Below are 16,907 nucleotides of genomic sequence, written 5' to 3' on the forward strand. Positions count from 1 at the left end.
TGTCTCGTTAATTGATTGAAATATAAATATGTGTGAAATCTCGTATGAACTCGGAGGCAATAGTTTTTTACCTCCAATGAAATATAAATGGTATGAGCTGCTTTAAAATTTGTATATGAAAAAAGGGATGCTACTCCTTATCTATTATGATCCAGTCGTGATTGCAAGCAGAAGTCTGACGTTTAATTAAATATTTTATATCTTTTATATTTATATCTTTACATATTTATAAAATTAATATTAATTCTGATTACTTGCGGAAGTTGCGTTAAAATCGATTCCACCGATTTGTATTTGAGCCATGCAAATCAACACATAAACTGAAAGAAAAAAAGGCATTTTCTAAGTTTTTATTTAGAAATCACACATCACCTGTACTTGTATAGAACGAATATATAAAATGAGGTATTGTGTTTGAAGTTATGTTAATTAAATTTGTCCTATGATGACAACACGGTAAAGAGTCAAGAGTTGTTGTAATAAAATAAAACAGGATTTTTTATTGTATTGGAATAAAAATTTTCGTAGCGGAATAAAAAACATATTTTTTTTAATTAATTACTAATTAGCGTGATGTTAAGTGTCCCATAGCTTATATATACGTGAAAAATGTGACGTACCATGAGCTATTTCGTTAGAAGTCATATGACCAGATAGTGTGATTGCTTGCAATTTCCATGCATTGCCATGCAATTTCCGGCTTAGAATTCAATCGACTCATGTCTTGCCATTGGTGTCGTTTAAGGTGACTAAGGGGCTTTTTGGGCCTAATATCTTATACCACCCATAGATTTCAAAAGAAGAGCTGACATCAGGCAAGCTGATCAGTCGTAATGCCTTATGCAGCATGATATGATAGTTAAAAGAGGACACGCTGCGCCGATCTCACATAATGTGGGATAAGAGCATGAAGAAGAAGATGTTAAGAAGTTCCGGATAGGCATCGTTTAAAATATATTACGTCCATGTATTTTTTATTGAATCTTTCATAAAATATAGTTAACATTTTAATATTTAATTCCTTTTATGTTTGGTTCAAATCTTATAATGTCAACAACCTCTAGTTTTGTCTTAAAGGTAATGGTCATTGTATTTCATCTTATTTTTCCCTGTAAGTGGTAATTTATTGTCCTTTTTGCGTATTGTGGTTTCCTTTGTGAAGCATAATACAATACAAAAGAATTATAATTTTACAATATCACTTTTTTTTCTTTTATAAATAGCAGTTGAGCTTTGGTGCCATCTTGTTCAATACAAGTGTTTACTGCCCATGTGCTATTATGGAAATTGAAACATTCACTCGCGAAACAGCTACTCTTGAGTTGTTAAGTCTCCCTTGGAGGCGCTCGGGTAGCTGTTAGCAAATCCCGTCCCTTCTGGCTGAGCTCTTGCTCGCCCACCTGTCCTTGTGAAACTGGAAAGGCCTCGAGGCCACCAGTCAGCCCTTAATCATAAAACAAAAACAAAACCATTGAAACATATATGTCGCCACCCACCATAATATTTGAGTTTTAAGTCTCAATTGTGTTAGTACTATATATACCATCACTGCGTACCTAAGTTTCAATGTTTTATTTATTAGAGATGTTGTTCCTTCGTTATTCATGAAGTACATGTTAGTACGAATTCCTTTGGAAAGTAGGTGCTTTTTTTAAAATGGTTTTATTTGATTTAGCTGTTTTTATCTCTTTGTCTATGTAACGGAATCTTTCACCGTAACTTTGACCGATTTCAAGGCATCCACTTGAAATTTAGTACGAGTATCAATGAAAGATTACGAAAATACGAATCATTTTATTACTTTACTCTGATGTCCTGGTCAGGATGACAATAATAAAAATAAAGACTTGAATTTTTATTTTGGTTTCGTATTGTATTTTTTATTTCTTTTTCATTTTTAAGAATAATTACATTATTTATTTTATTATTTCTTAAGTCGGTTTATCACTTATATTGATGGGTGGATTATTTAGGTAAAATTTGTATATAAAATCTAAGAATTTTCCACGTGACGGGAATAAAACAACTCAAACATCAACTTCGCCCAGCCGTTTTCATTGAAGCTACTATAGATTAAAATCCTTCCGGATAAGCCTAACAGTTATTTTTTTGAATAGTTGTTTATGTAACTCAGCGTTGTATCCGAGTTATTGACATCGGACTGCATTCAAACATTACAAGGTTTCATTTATTATTCCGTGCTTCCTAAGGGTGACGACCTCAGCGCGAATATTTTTTGTTTTTATTTACATTCCTGCGTAAAGGGTATCTTAACATCCGAGCTACTTAAATTCGAAAAGGCAACGACTTTACCCGACCTTGTCTTTTTCGATTTAAAAAAATCCACTCCATATACAATCCACGAGGTGGGTACCTCAATTTGAACAGGCTGTTTAAAATCAACCGATTAAAAATTATAATTGTTGATATTCTACACGGTGTTGCTTTTCCCATTTTTTGTTGTATGACATAGATATGGAAACGCGCTCATGGCTCTTTTTTTACTAATTGGTTACCGAAGAACGAAAACGTCGCAACATATATGCTCTTATTTGAGCCTCGATTGTATTGTATAACGGGATTTTATGAACCAAAGGTCATGAGATGATGATTCGTCGCAGAACGTGATTGGATACTACTAATGATCGGTGTGGACTCTTAATCCGTCCTATTACTAGTATTAACTTCTTCTTCTTATCTGAACTGGACTTTATCTGGATTAGAACCATTGTATAGTGCACCATTCGTTGATAAAATATTATTTCGGCCATATTATTTATTTATCCTCCTATCACATTGATTTCTTTACTAAATATACACATAGCAAGGACAAAGGGCGTGACTATGAAAATGTTTTAGCAACAACTTGTTTTGACTGTGAAATATTAAATGCATGAACTATTGCAATAGAAGTCGTGGGCGAATCCTTTGTTACAGAGTGTCACAGAGCATCTATCACGATTAAAATAAAATTTGCATAATTAAATTTCGTAACATCATGATTTTATTAAGCCTTAAAAAATAAATACGGGCAAGATTTATATATTACGCGTAATTATTGGTGATATATCGTTTTGTGAGCGCGCACAGGTAGGTTCCTACTTGTTCCTACCACGGAGCAGTCCGTAATTATTGGTGTTATATCGTTTTGTGAGCGCGCACAGGTAGGTTCCTACTTGTTCCTACCACGGAGCAGTCAGGCGTTTTAGTTTGATACTAATATATAGTTAAATGTGTAATACATGTAGACTTGGTTTTCAGATAGGTGATGACATTCACGTCTGTTTGTCAGTGACGTGCCATCTATACACGCTGAGAAATAAAAGGTCAATAAGGGGTTCAATGATGCTCAGGTTAATAAAGCGTATTTTTACTATTTACAAAAATGAGTAACTAGAGATTTAAAAAATTGTTTGTTAACGTATCTATAGTATTGACGTCAAACATGTTTGCGTATTTTAATACATTTTTCTACTAACATGGATGTTTTGATGCGTTTGCTTGCGTACTGAACAACATAATTGAATGTAAACAATATTGTGTGTCTTAATAAAACGCAATATCTAAGAAAGAAATCAACATCTATGATCTCTAATACATATAAGATGATATAAGTATTTATAATAATTACGGCTCTCCTGATGTTAAGGCGCTACCCAAACTCACAGATATTGGATGAATGGAATTGGAAGCATGTATGATTGCTTCCCCGCAAAACTGAGAAAGATGGCATTACCGGCCTAATTGGACTAAAATAGATCACCTACTATTATAATATCAGGAAATACTTCCTATTGGAAATAAGCAACGGGGCACTAGTCAAAGATTAACAAGCATAGTAATGCTAGGAACTAGAACGTTAAGGATGCTATTTTTTCAGCTTAGGCTGTAGAGAGTAAAACATGTAGAGCCAGTACTTTAGGTGGACGACATTTATACGGTCGTCCGTCACAACAAAGTAAGATTCGCTCAAGGCCGCAGTCAGTTTATTCGAATAAAGGTTTATCATTCAGAAGGGTAGAAGAGACAGAAAGAGATAAGTTTGTAGACAAAACAATGTCAAGAGCTAGACAGTGGAGCGCCAAAGGGCCGGAGTCACTATATTTAAATAACGGTATATACGCAGCAGGATGATTACCTGCTGAAAATTATGATGGGCTAGAAGAGACAGAAAGGTATAAGCTTGCAGACAAAACAATGTCAAAAGCTAGACAGTGGAGCGCTAACTAAAAAGAAAAATAGGACATCGAACGAGGATTTCGTTAACTCTTGACACAATAGCAGAGTTTGGTGCAGACTACACTTAAATATTCATCATCACTAAAGTACATTTGTAACTGAATTACAAAGATTAAAACGACGCAATAATATCAGTCTGAATCATTGCTGTACATTCTACGTATAAGTCTTCTAAACTATTGTGTTAAATGTTTTGAAAACGCATGTCCATTCTCGTTACAGACACCGCATTTGACCTTGATGTTTGCTGTAACATAGGCCGCGTTGCAATGAACTTCTTTGTTAGCAAGCAAATTAACAACACACCTAAACTGAACTAGTTTAGAACGGGCTTGTTTCGTAACTATATTGTGACTGTCTTATTCTTGATAAACTAGTTATTCACTGATTCATGATTTTAACTTGGTATGAAAAAGGAAACATGAAGGTTTTGACTTATATCATTTCAATTTGGATGGTGAAAAGTAGATTTTCATCAGGTGGGCCGTTTGCTCGTCTGCCTATAAATAAAAAAAAAGGTACCATCGTCCTGCCTATTTCTGCTGTGAAGTAGTAATACGTTTCAGTTTGAAGTTGTGAAGTGCTGTGAGTTCGTTCACACACTTTAGCAACAGAAAAAATAAATTGAGATACGAAGTCATAAGCCTCATTTGCTTTGGAATAATAGCCACTTTACCGTTCAACTGAAGATCGCTTTGAGTAGATGGGTAGATAGATTAGTGGCTTACAATGTGCCTTATAGCTATCTAAGATATTGTAAAATATTACGTTCTACTTCGTAAACCTATATTATGCTCATAAATTTGGAATTCATCACGATTTGATATCTATGGACTACAATACAGGACAGGCGGTCTTGAGTTTCATTTACCGTTTCTAAAAATGTGAAATTTACACTACTTTATACCACGTGTTAAGAAAAACCCAGTAAAAAATATAATTAATTATCAAAGCCAAAAATTTTTTCAATCCTACTAAGCTGTAATGTCAGGGAACCAGATTATTTAACAGAAAGACCTAAATAGGGTTAGCACATCAGTGAAAATAGTAATATTTTTTTATTTTTTTGTGGCATGTTATAGAGCGTTACTACGGTTCTTAAATATAGTGAATGTACCTATTCGTTATAAGGCCCCATCTAATCTCCTTTCGTCTTTACGGGTAGTTTTGTAACACCATATATAAAACAAACAATTTTACTTTAAGATTAAGTGACGATTATTTCACAAACACTTTGGTTCAATAAGTTACCTTTGGCTGTCAACAATAACATGCACAAACGAAGGCCACACGTACACCCAAACCCAATGACCATTTATAACAATTGAATGCCATCGAATTAATTGTCTATTTTCGATTACGTTTCGAATCGTCGGTGTTAATGAGGATTTAGAAAATCACAGTAATTGTTCGCGTTTTGTGTTGCAGTCTTGCCCTAAAGTCACGATTTTTCGACGACCCCGACTAACGGTGTCGAAATAAAGTTATTGTAATACAGAGGCTCTGTAATTGTGGATTAAAATACGCGACAATGTAAATAAATTTAGAGGTCTGCTGAATGATTAATTGTTTGATTTTACTTTTTTGTTTTTAATAGGGGGATTAATCGTGTTTGTTTGGGAAATGTAGCAAAAGATCTGTTCAGAGTTTTAGAATAGTCGAGTGTTCTGTAAGCTTATTCTAATATAGAAATATTAATTACTAGCGACCCGCCCTCGCTTCGCTTCGGAAACATTAAAACACACATGAAACCAAAAAAATAAAATAAAATAAAATGAAAAAAAAGTAGCCTATGTTCATCAGGGACAATGTCGGCTTCTAATGGAAAAAGAACTTTTCAAATCGGTCCAGTAGTTTCGGAGCCTATTCGAAACAAACAAACAAACAAATCTTTCCTCTTTATAATATTAGTATAGACTACACTTTTTTGGATATTTGGTTTAGATATTCATCTAGATTATTTATAGATCATTACGAAGAAATGATACATTTTATTTCAGTCATTTTCATTAAGTTTTAACTTACAGTATTTTGCTTCTGGGAAAAATTCGATCATGTCGAAACAGACTTCATTTTGCAAAGAAGGACTATTTTTGCTATTTATAACATCAATTGAAGACAATTTTGACGTACAAAAGTACAAGGGAATCTGAATTGGAATTATAGTGTACCATTGCAAATTTTGCAAACTTATTAAAAATTGTGTTACATCCCTGAAATGTTTCGAATTCGATTTTTATGTGATTTGTATAACGAAGAAAATATTGAGTTTTTTGCGTTGCTGAAGTTTTGAATGAATCTTTCTATTAGCATCCCACAAAACATTTGTTAATTATCTGTTCATAGATTGTGAAGGGACTATGTGGGAATGAGACGACGAAATACATTATCGTAAAGTATCAAGTTTGCTGAGTTTCATTCACCGGTTTTTCTCAGGGCTTTTAAAACTGATAGCGAGTTCATTTTGATATTTAGTTAGTATGTCAAAATCACTTTAATTATGTTAAATTTGAATTTGACTTAATGAAGCTCTTGTATTAGTTTTTTTGATCATATGTTAGAATGCATTAATAATAGAAATTACATGCGTTTAGAGTATTTTAAAGAGACAAAATGTAAGGAAAAGTTTCAACAGATTATTTGAAAACTAAAAATATGACTGAACATTTCATCTTGCACTCTATAAAACCCTATTGCATTGTGATATTGCACAACCAACACAATGCTGTTCTCAGCTGCAAGAGAATGTCCTCGTTGACATTTGAAGATGATTGCGGCAACTGTAGTCCTCAAGACACCCCAGTAAACACATATATCTAGTTGAAATATACCTACAAAAACTGGGTCAATGTCAATATATCGTAAATTCACGTGTAAGATCATGTTAGGCAGCTTATTGAATTTGTGGTTTTGTTAATTGGATTTGACAAGATGCTATGTAAAATAATTGACCTTATCTTGAATCTCGATTTAGTAAATATAATAATATTAAAATTGAAGTATAGAAAAATTTATGATTGTAAACTAACAGTATTTTTTCCTGCCTAGTCGTTGGAAGCCAAAGAGGCTATTCCAACTATAGCGTCAATGACCGATGACAATACAATAATCCCGATCGTCTTGATGAACGTATCAAAATGATAAAAAAGATGTAATCAGTTGTTTAGTTATTTAGCTATATGTATGTTTAGCTATTTCATCGTGTTTTTTTTTTCAGATATGAAACTACGTAATATGCATATTATTTAATAAATTTTGTTGCGAGTAAACTAGTTTAAAAAAAATACAGTTCACAGTTTTATATAGGTACCGGTGTTCACAAAAAAGTATGTTAATAGGATAAAAATAATATAAAGATCACAATTATATATGTATGTAGTTGTTTGAATCAATTACTTATATCAATAAACTGTGAAGCTCATCTCTGTTTTAAATTGAGACTCGTCTTACAAACACGAAATACAATGTATTATAATAATTTGAGTAAAATATTTCAATTATTTCACTTTTTAATTAAGTAAGGTCATAATTTACTTCATGAATAGCATTTACATAATTATTTGGTCGAAATTCATTTCAACTTCGTTTAAAAAATAAAAATAAATCATTTGTTTTATAATATATTAAACTTTAAAAAAATCTTTAAAATTTATTTTGTTAATGATTATTATTATTATAATTTAAGTTGAAAGTCCCGTAGTTACACCTAATTGCGGTTTTTTTAAGTAAGAGTAACTTTTGTTTATTAAATGAAAAAAAAAAACAAATTAACTAACATGCGGTCTTTTGAGACATTATTGGTTTCAAAGTTCTATCGCTGTGGTAGGAGATTGGATAAACGTTATACCAACGCAGCTTCGGACAAGATTTCGATTGCACGCCTTTTGCGTGCTGAGATCCGCTCTGTGGTGTATGGGTTTTAGTTTTCTGCCTATTTATTCCAATGAATATTGTAAACTAAGAGCTATATACGTATTGGAATTTATATTCAGATGTCAGAATATGTGCCGAATTAAAAAATATATGCATTCAAATTATTATTATTTATTTTTTGTTTATTTAATATATAATATAATATATAAGAATCGATATCTATCATATTTAAAAAAATTAAATTCAAATTCGATTCCGATATTGTTTTTAAAATACACACACATTTTTATAATTGGAACGAAAAATAAAGCAGTCCTTATATGAAGCCATTTTTTTTTTCGCGCCCGGAACCTTCACTGGAATTAATCTATTCAATAATCTATATTCTATTTTTACTTTTTTAAATGATACATGAGGTTGTAGTCTCAAATGAATCTCAAATAAAAAACATATTGCAATGTAGGTATTGCCAAGAATCATTGGTTCTGTCGGATGTAACATAATATAGCTATTTATATCTGTGTTGACAACAATAGTGTTCCCAGATTCATACGTTGCTGATTGCGCAATACCTTACAGGTTAATGCCTTCACACTCAAGGTAGAGCGAAAGTAAAATCAATCGAAAGTGACACTCGGAAATGTTTTGTTACATTTCAGTAAAAGTTACTTAGTAAACACGGTAGTTGTTAATAAATTCTGAGATTTTTTATGCAAAAGTAAGCGACGAAATATGAAAAAATAATAATTAAAGAGTGATTTTTTATTTATGTAAATTATATAGTAGATTATCACATATCACATATTATGTTTATTGTTCTTTAAGTATTGTTGAAATAATTTAAGCTTTGAAATTTTTTAACCTATATAATAGCTTATTATTTTAATATCATTTAATAATTTTAATTATAATTTAATAAAGATAGGCTATATAAGCCATCTTCGAGCGCACGAGCGCCAAATCGATGGATAGGAGTCAAAGTGGTCGCCATGGCCGAAATCGGTCGGATGAATCATCATCATCATCATTTTAATATCATGTAGAGTTCTTTTGATTTCTAATATAATATATAAATAACATTTTAAGGATTGTAAGATTGGTAAAATTGCAACAAAAAAACAAAGGAAATTTAGTCTTCAAGCATAGAGTGGTTGGTTTACTTTTAAATCGTGTTAAAGTGAACAGCTGGCCTAAAATCTGGTTCATCTTGTCATGTTAATTACCTACACATCATTATTATATTATTATTCAATTGCTCTTTCATTTCAGGTTTCATATTCACAAGATTGTATTTATAATCTGTCACTAAATTTTAATTTTATATTAGTAACTTTTCTCAACTTTTTACTATTTGGATATTTTATATTTCCATCTTAAAACATTTCAAATCTGACATGACATTTATTGAAGAAAGTACTGTTTGAGAGCGGCAAATCACATATAATAAATTGCGAATTAAATCTTCAATGCAAGAAAATAATTGAGAATTTAGAATTCTTTCAAATACAACGTAATTGGTAAAAATCCAATCTCTTTAATAAAGGTGACAAAACATATCGAGATAAAACAATCTTTTTACGTAACGATTTATCGCCAAATAACTTTTCGATTAAAAATACAATTATTGTTATCCTTACATCATCGATTACTTAACATCGATAACATAACTCACGGGAGCTGTAATCGATATTGATTAATTCGAAATTACGTTTGATTGCATACGAAAAATAATTGCATATAAATAAATCGTAGATAACCAATTCGGTCATTGATCAACGACTTTAAAAACGATAAGATAACGTGTGATTCATGAAGTTCGTGCTTTATCTTGTGTTTGTAAATTTGATATCGATGCATAATCGATAGATGTTTACAACCACCTGTACTTTGTACTAATTCTGAGAAATGTGTTGTCATTTTGATGTTTAATATCGTCGATGAAATAATGCGTTTGTTTTTTGTTTTTTTTTTTTTTTGTTTAAATAACTAAAATTATTAAGAGCTACGAAAGTAGCTTTGCCTCTCTGTTACGTATATATAATACGTTGTATATATTATAGAAAAGGATTAACACTCGTTTTGATATTCTTGTGTAAGTTTCACGTTAGTAATAAGTAGGACGGTAGTACTAGTGCGAGGGTAGTGCTATGAGAGCTTACAGTATTCATTCACGTACCAGGCACCGCGTCAATAACATTTAGTGACCATTAAGATCCGGATGGGTCGTGAGCTAACAAAAAAATAGTACATAATAAATAATGCACTAAAAATACTTTATTTACGTCTTTATTTCTGCTTCTTGAAAAACACTTCGAATTAACCAAACCTAAATAAAGGTTTTGGCACTAAACATGCCGACAGTTTTTGCACTGACTTCTGAACAAATCCTAAACCAATAATAACAAAAGTTGATTATTATTTACTGCATGCAAAACGGATCTTAAGACGATTTCGTTATTTTACAACATAACATACGAAAACTGAAATTATTGCAAATCAGGTATTTAGATTTCGTATTCAGAAGGGTATCATTTAATAAAGTGTGTTTCAATTGTGGCGCCGGTCGTATTTTTTCGAACGGATCCATAGCGCCCGGCCCCGGTGAGTGGTCAGTTGGTTGAAGTCATAAAGGATGAGTGTATTGTCAACATGTCAGGGCCTGTCCCGGGGGTAATGAACTGACATCTCACATACCAACGCCCAGGTAGGGGATATTGATGATTTAAGTGACAGTTGGAAAGTTCGCGAATAGCGTAGGCCGCTTTTGTTACAAAACAATGAACAAATTGCGATTTACGTTGTCTATTATGATTTATTTTTTAGATTAAGTATAAGATTTAGTTAGGGTATTAAAAATTAGCATTTTTGAAGGGCAGGGCAGCTTTTGTAACTATACTTAAGGCTTTAGAACTAATATCTCAAGGTGGGTGGCTCATTTACGTCGTAGATGTCTATGGGCTCCAGTAACCATTTAATACCAGGTGGGCTGCGAGCTCGTACACCCATCTAAGCAATAAAAAAAACCAAATAAGTGTTCTTTTCATGATTGTAATTTTGCTGTTCATGTTTGTTATATTATATGGTTCGTAACATCCATAAGCGACGGTAACCACTTACCGGTTGGCTCATTCGGTTAGCATCAGTTTGTTGTATACTCGTGAGACTACAATAGCAATTAAAAATTTGTGTTTTAAACACGATGTACCAATGTGGCGGGAAATGAGTTTTACGAAAAAAAAAAAGACTTTTTGTTAATAAAAAGGAGGTCGCTAATACACTGGACTTTACAGATATTTAAAAATTAATGCAACATAAATAGAAGAAAATAAAAAGAATATTACCAAGACCGAGCGATCATAATCGATGTAATTCGCACAGAAAATTTTAGCCTACTTTATAATTACGACATCTACAAATGGTAATCAGTGAAGACATAAGCAAATCAAACAAAAGGTTATTCGGATCTCACGTTACACAAGAAAGTACCTCGGAAGTGTGGAGTTCCGTATTTGAGTACAATGGAGTAAGTCTGCGTTCAAATAAATAGCTAGCTGCTTAACTTAAAGGTCTGGGTCTAGTAAAAAAGTTAGTTAGCTACATACAGCAAAAGTCTAGCTATTTTACAAAGAAGTCTTTACAGCTTAGTTACAATTTACTCTATGTCTGTTTTCTTTTAAGCTCTGTTTTCCACTCGAAACTTAATGAGTGTAATGTCATGTTTTTACATTTATTTATAATATTTATACTAATATTCTAAATGTGAATATTTGAATGTTTGTTACTAAATCACGCAAAATGTTTTATGTATTTATCGACACAGGTAACAAAGTATTGCGTATTGCGAAAATAAATATGTACCTACGTGAATGTAGTGGTCTAGTTTGACTTGATATATTTGCGAAGCCTAAATTATGTTGAATTAAATTCTATACAGAAATTATGTATTGAAAAAATTAAAATTTAGTCACAGACAATAAACTTAATGCTGTGCAGGTATAAGATGTCCTATCCTGTGATTGATTCGCACAGTAAAAGGCATTTTGACGCCGAACGGCACTGGCTCATGGTACGCGATAAAATAAGTATTTCAAGTAAGAATGACGGACAGCGTTGGATAGGAGAAGTTTAATTGCTACTGTGAACGGATGTTAGGAAATAATGGCACAAGCCCAAAAAATGCTGCAACAGACGCATTCTCGTGTCTACTGATAAATAAACCGACAATATCAGAAACGAACTTTTTATTATTTATTTTAATCAATACACTAACGTAATATCAGATCTAGAAGAGACCGTATCCCCAGCCGGAATTTCTGGTGATTGGTCGTATTTTTATTCAACTAATTCAATGCAAAGCTAGACTTCTGGAGACAATTGCTCGGTACAACAAAAGGCTATAAGAAGTTATTAGATACAACGTAACATTGGCTATTCTTTTGTAAAATTTGTGCATTGTGTTGTTAAATGTCGTGCTTTGCTGTTCACTGGCGCAGTGGTGTTCTTAGACTTTTTAAACAATATTGAAACCACGAATTGTTCGGAGGCCTTGATATGAAAGTTTTTTGAAGTTTAACCTCGTTCGATGTGCTAATAATAAATCACATATTTTTTAATTTTGCTCTATTAGTTGGCTATGTAAATACAAATGATTTACATTGTAGATTTATATACAGTTTACTCAATACTTCGTACAGGAAACGAGGATGTTAGTGTTTGAAAAAGAAAGCGTTAAATCGAACCTCTAACACGCGTAAAACAATACACGATTTTTTTTTAGTTTTATTTTTTACTTGAAAAAATACAAAGTTTATAAATATTAGCAATAAGCCACCTTCGATAAAAATGGCCTTATTCTGCTACAAAAAATCGTGACATTCAAACGATGGGATCTTCGTTATTTAAACGCAATTGTAAAATGAACGTGACTTTTTTAATGAAATCGATAGGCAAAAGATTATTGTAACGGTATCCCATTTTGCTAACTTGAAGTAATTATTCGCGCTAGAAATATAAGCTCACAATAAGCTCTACTAACAGTAATCCTGCACTTTAAAAACTTTGTTTTGAATTTGAAGGCAACCTAATTTTTCCGGCCCCCTTGGAAATCATTAATGAATGTTCTACATATCTAGCAAAGGCTATTTCGTTTAAGCGACATTTCGCTTACTATGCAACATTTAACTTTGTAAGTAAAGCTGCCTTTTTATTTGGTATTAGCATTAACAGCTTACTCCATTGAAATAATTGGAAGAAAAATTGTTAAGAAAAGTTTCTATATTTTCAATTTCAAATGGTTTTCCTGTAAAGTTACAAAAATGTTGCTTAAACAAAATAGCTTTTCAGCCCTAGAATGTAATTTTGAAGTTTAAGTTTATATCGATATAGGAATTAAAGGATCTGATTTCGAAGCCGAAATAACATTCTAAATAATATTCCTTTACTTAGCTAGATATGCATAGTTACTTGGTATTTTTATTAAATTCTTATTTCAATAGATCTAAAGGGAAGGTTTTTGCTACTGTGGACGTACGCTGCAGACCATAAATCCCGCGTGTCAGCTAATTGTGAGCGATTGAAATAAGTGTGTGAAATAAATGCGTGCATTGTAAAAACATTAAAAAAATCGATAGCAGTTTTGTACTTGTATAGCAGAGCTCACGAAGATATTTTTCTATGATGTATTCCTTATTGGGAGAGTTTCTGCGGACCCTGTTTTTTATTTTATAGCTTAGATTGGATGGACGAGCTCACGACCCACCTGGTGTTAAGTGGTTACCGGAGCCCATAGACATCTACAACGTAAATGCTGCCACTCATCTTGAGGCAAGAGTTCTCAGTTGCAACAAATAGTACAACGGCTGCCCCATTTAAACCGAAACGCATTACTTCTTTACGGCAGAAACATGCAGGGTGGTGGTACCGTGCGGACTCACAAGACGTCCTACCATCAGTCAATTAATTAATGGATTATTAGTATTTATATATAATATACAGTCATATTTTGCTAATGACATAAAATTGCCGATAAATCAAAACAGTTATGATTTTGTTTTGTGCAGTCGTGAATTATCTCTCAGTGGGTCAGTGTCACTTGGAGCTCGCAGTCAATTTTATTTAGTGTGAAATTACCCGTAAATGTTCTTTATTATAAATCTTTTGCAACTAGTTTCCGAACGGTTTCTTTTGCTCGGTTGTGTAATTTTTTGTTCCTTTTGCAATGATGTCGCTTCGGTGGTGCTTTTACGCGTCAGATTCGATGCTACAAAGAGGTCAACCGTTGTGGTTTTGAAAAATCGTAACTACGAAGTAAGGGGTCGATGAACCCTACAATACAATCGAATAATAAATATATTTTATATAAATAAATAACTGGGAACAACTCGCGCGCGGTCATTCTGCCCCAAATTAGGGTTCCTTGTGTTATGGGTAATAGAGACTGACTTACATATGTAGGGACCACAAATGTCCCCATAGGAACTAATAATTATATAATATGTATGTGCTAGCGGTAATTATATGGCAATGATGCTACGTCAGTCTCGGGATTGTCGGGCTGTCGATAGCACGTTAGGTTGTAATCCCAATATACGCTAGTCACTTAACTGAACACGTGTCTTATTAATCCTTGCCCGAAAGAGACTCAACACATACTTATATACTTTTAAATATATAAATATATAGACAATAAACATTCAGACAAAGAGAAAACAAATCTGTTAATCACATGAATGTATACCGATGTGGGAATCGAACCCACGACCCTCGGCGCTGCAGTCAGGGGCGCTAACTGCTGCACCACCGTGTCAGTCAAATGAATGGGTTCATATTTATATTGAGTTCTTAGTTTATCGAAAATTTTGTACTAAAGTATAAAATACGTTTTAATATACATAGTAGATTAAATTCGACCTAAGTAGGTAAAATCAAAGGTACAATAATTAATCATTAGTGGTCATGATTTAAATTGCGATCGGCTTTAGAGGAAGAGGTAGACTTAAGAAGAAATATATGGATTGCCTGAAAGACGATATGTGTAATAGGGGAGTGAGCGAAGAAACGGTATATATTAGAAAAGTATGGAAGGAGAAAACATGTTGCGCCGATTTAGGTGACTGGTAGAAGGGCTGGAGAATGATGATTGCCATTGAGCGCAAGCCTTTGGCCCTCCTGATTATAAGTAGCTATCGGTGTTCATGTTTTTGATGAACACTATTAGCGCTAAGAGCCTTTTTAACTCATTGCAATCCAAAACAGTTCTATGAAAAAAAAAATTCATGAGCTATCACATGAAATTATAAAGAAAAATTACAAATTTAAATATTATCATTCTTACAGTCTGTTTTGAATTTTATATTAAAGTTTATTAAAATTATTTATTTTTTAAAGGTAAGATAAATGAATAAAAAAATTAATACATTTTTTTTATGTCTGAGGTGTTACTAAGGGCCCCTGGGCCCTTCCAGTTTCACCAGGATAGGTAAAATTAATAATATTAATAATAATAAAATTTATAACAATAATAAGATCTTGCTCTTCGTCTCTTTCAATAGAAATGCAAAAAAATATATATGTCAAATATTTATTGCAAATTAAAACTATTAAAACGTGATAACAAAAAAATAATAAATGTATAAAAAATTTAATTTAAAAAAATAATCAGATGTTAGTTAAATGAAAACCTAAATAATTTAGAACGAAAAATGGCGCGAAAATGTTTAGCAGTAGTTTCGCAACGCACGATTTTGTTCTACATTTCAAAATTCTAAAAATATTTTTTTATTTATTGTTTTTTTTTGTGAAAAAAAAAGTAATAAAGATCAACGTACCATTTTTATCAGTTCTCCTGCTGTCGCCCGCAGGAACGGCCGTGACGACAGAAATCAATAGAATAGTTGCTATGATCCTCGCACGCACATCCATGGTCTATATTTTATTTCACTATATTAAAAAAAAAAAAAAGTAATTGTTTTATTTATTCCACGAGCGACAGCGAAGTTAAGTTGCGTGCGTCCGCCCGATGCAGACTGCAGTTTACAACTAAAGCCCGATCAAATACACTTTCTACGTTCACAAGTTTCGTGTCCATCCGCACCGCATGTAATCGCTATTGCGTTCTGCGATTGTGAATTACAAACGAAATATCGACGATTCGTGTAGATAATATGTTTGAATTTACGTTTTTATTTTTATTTTTTATGTGTAATATTAATTGATTTCTCCGTATTGGTACAGGCTTGAATTGATTCGCTTAAGAAAGATGTAACCGCTTTCAAAGTTCGTGACCCGAGGTTGTTGCTACATTGTGCATTGTCTATTTCGATTCTCAGTTTATTTTTAGTTGTTTCATGAAATTATTCGTGAATAAACTATATTATTTCCAGTATTGTATTAAATGTTCTCAGATATGCGTGGCTCTCAGGAAAAAAAACATATTTCAGCTAAAGTATTCGAATGTGGTTCAATTGAGGCAGAGACTCAATCTCAATACACACACTTAAAGTCAAGACGTGTATGTAGGACGATTAATAAAAAATATATTTTACATCTTTTTTTTAAGTATAACTTCTTCCTGTGGCTTTTTGCAACGCCATTTTTATGTACTGATCTCGGGCTTATTAAATCTTGAACTATTGTTTGCATACACATTTTTTATACAAACATTAAAATGTATTGAATTAATTTGTTGTTTTTGTTTGTAATTGTAATAAATTACTTAACTTAGTAAATAGAGGAAAATGAAATAATGTTCTAGTAAAAGAGTGGAATTGACTGAGTTCTAGCTGGGCTTTTTCGAA

The 16,907-nt window shown here is 32.4% G+C and overlaps 1 protein-coding gene across 1 annotated transcript in view; it reads right to left on the reverse strand.

Annotated features, from left to right (window-relative positions):
• The window catches only part of LOC114250951 (uncharacterized), a 61,357-nt gene extending 45,196 nt beyond the window's left edge, over positions 1-16,161 (reverse strand). Inside the window, exon 1 of the mRNA XM_028185071.2 lies at positions 15,939-16,161. Coding sequence (XP_028040872.1) covers positions 15,939-16,032 — 94 coding nt within the window. The 5' untranslated portion in view covers positions 16,033-16,161. The remainder of the gene's footprint in view (positions 1-15,938) is intronic.
• Between the last annotated feature and the right edge of the window lie 746 nt (positions 16,162-16,907).

This window comes from Bombyx mandarina, chromosome 23, assembly GCF_030267445.1.
Source record: "Bombyx mandarina strain Sakado chromosome 23, ASM3026744v2".
Lineage (NCBI taxonomy): Eukaryota > Metazoa > Arthropoda > Insecta > Lepidoptera > Bombycidae > Bombyx > Bombyx mandarina.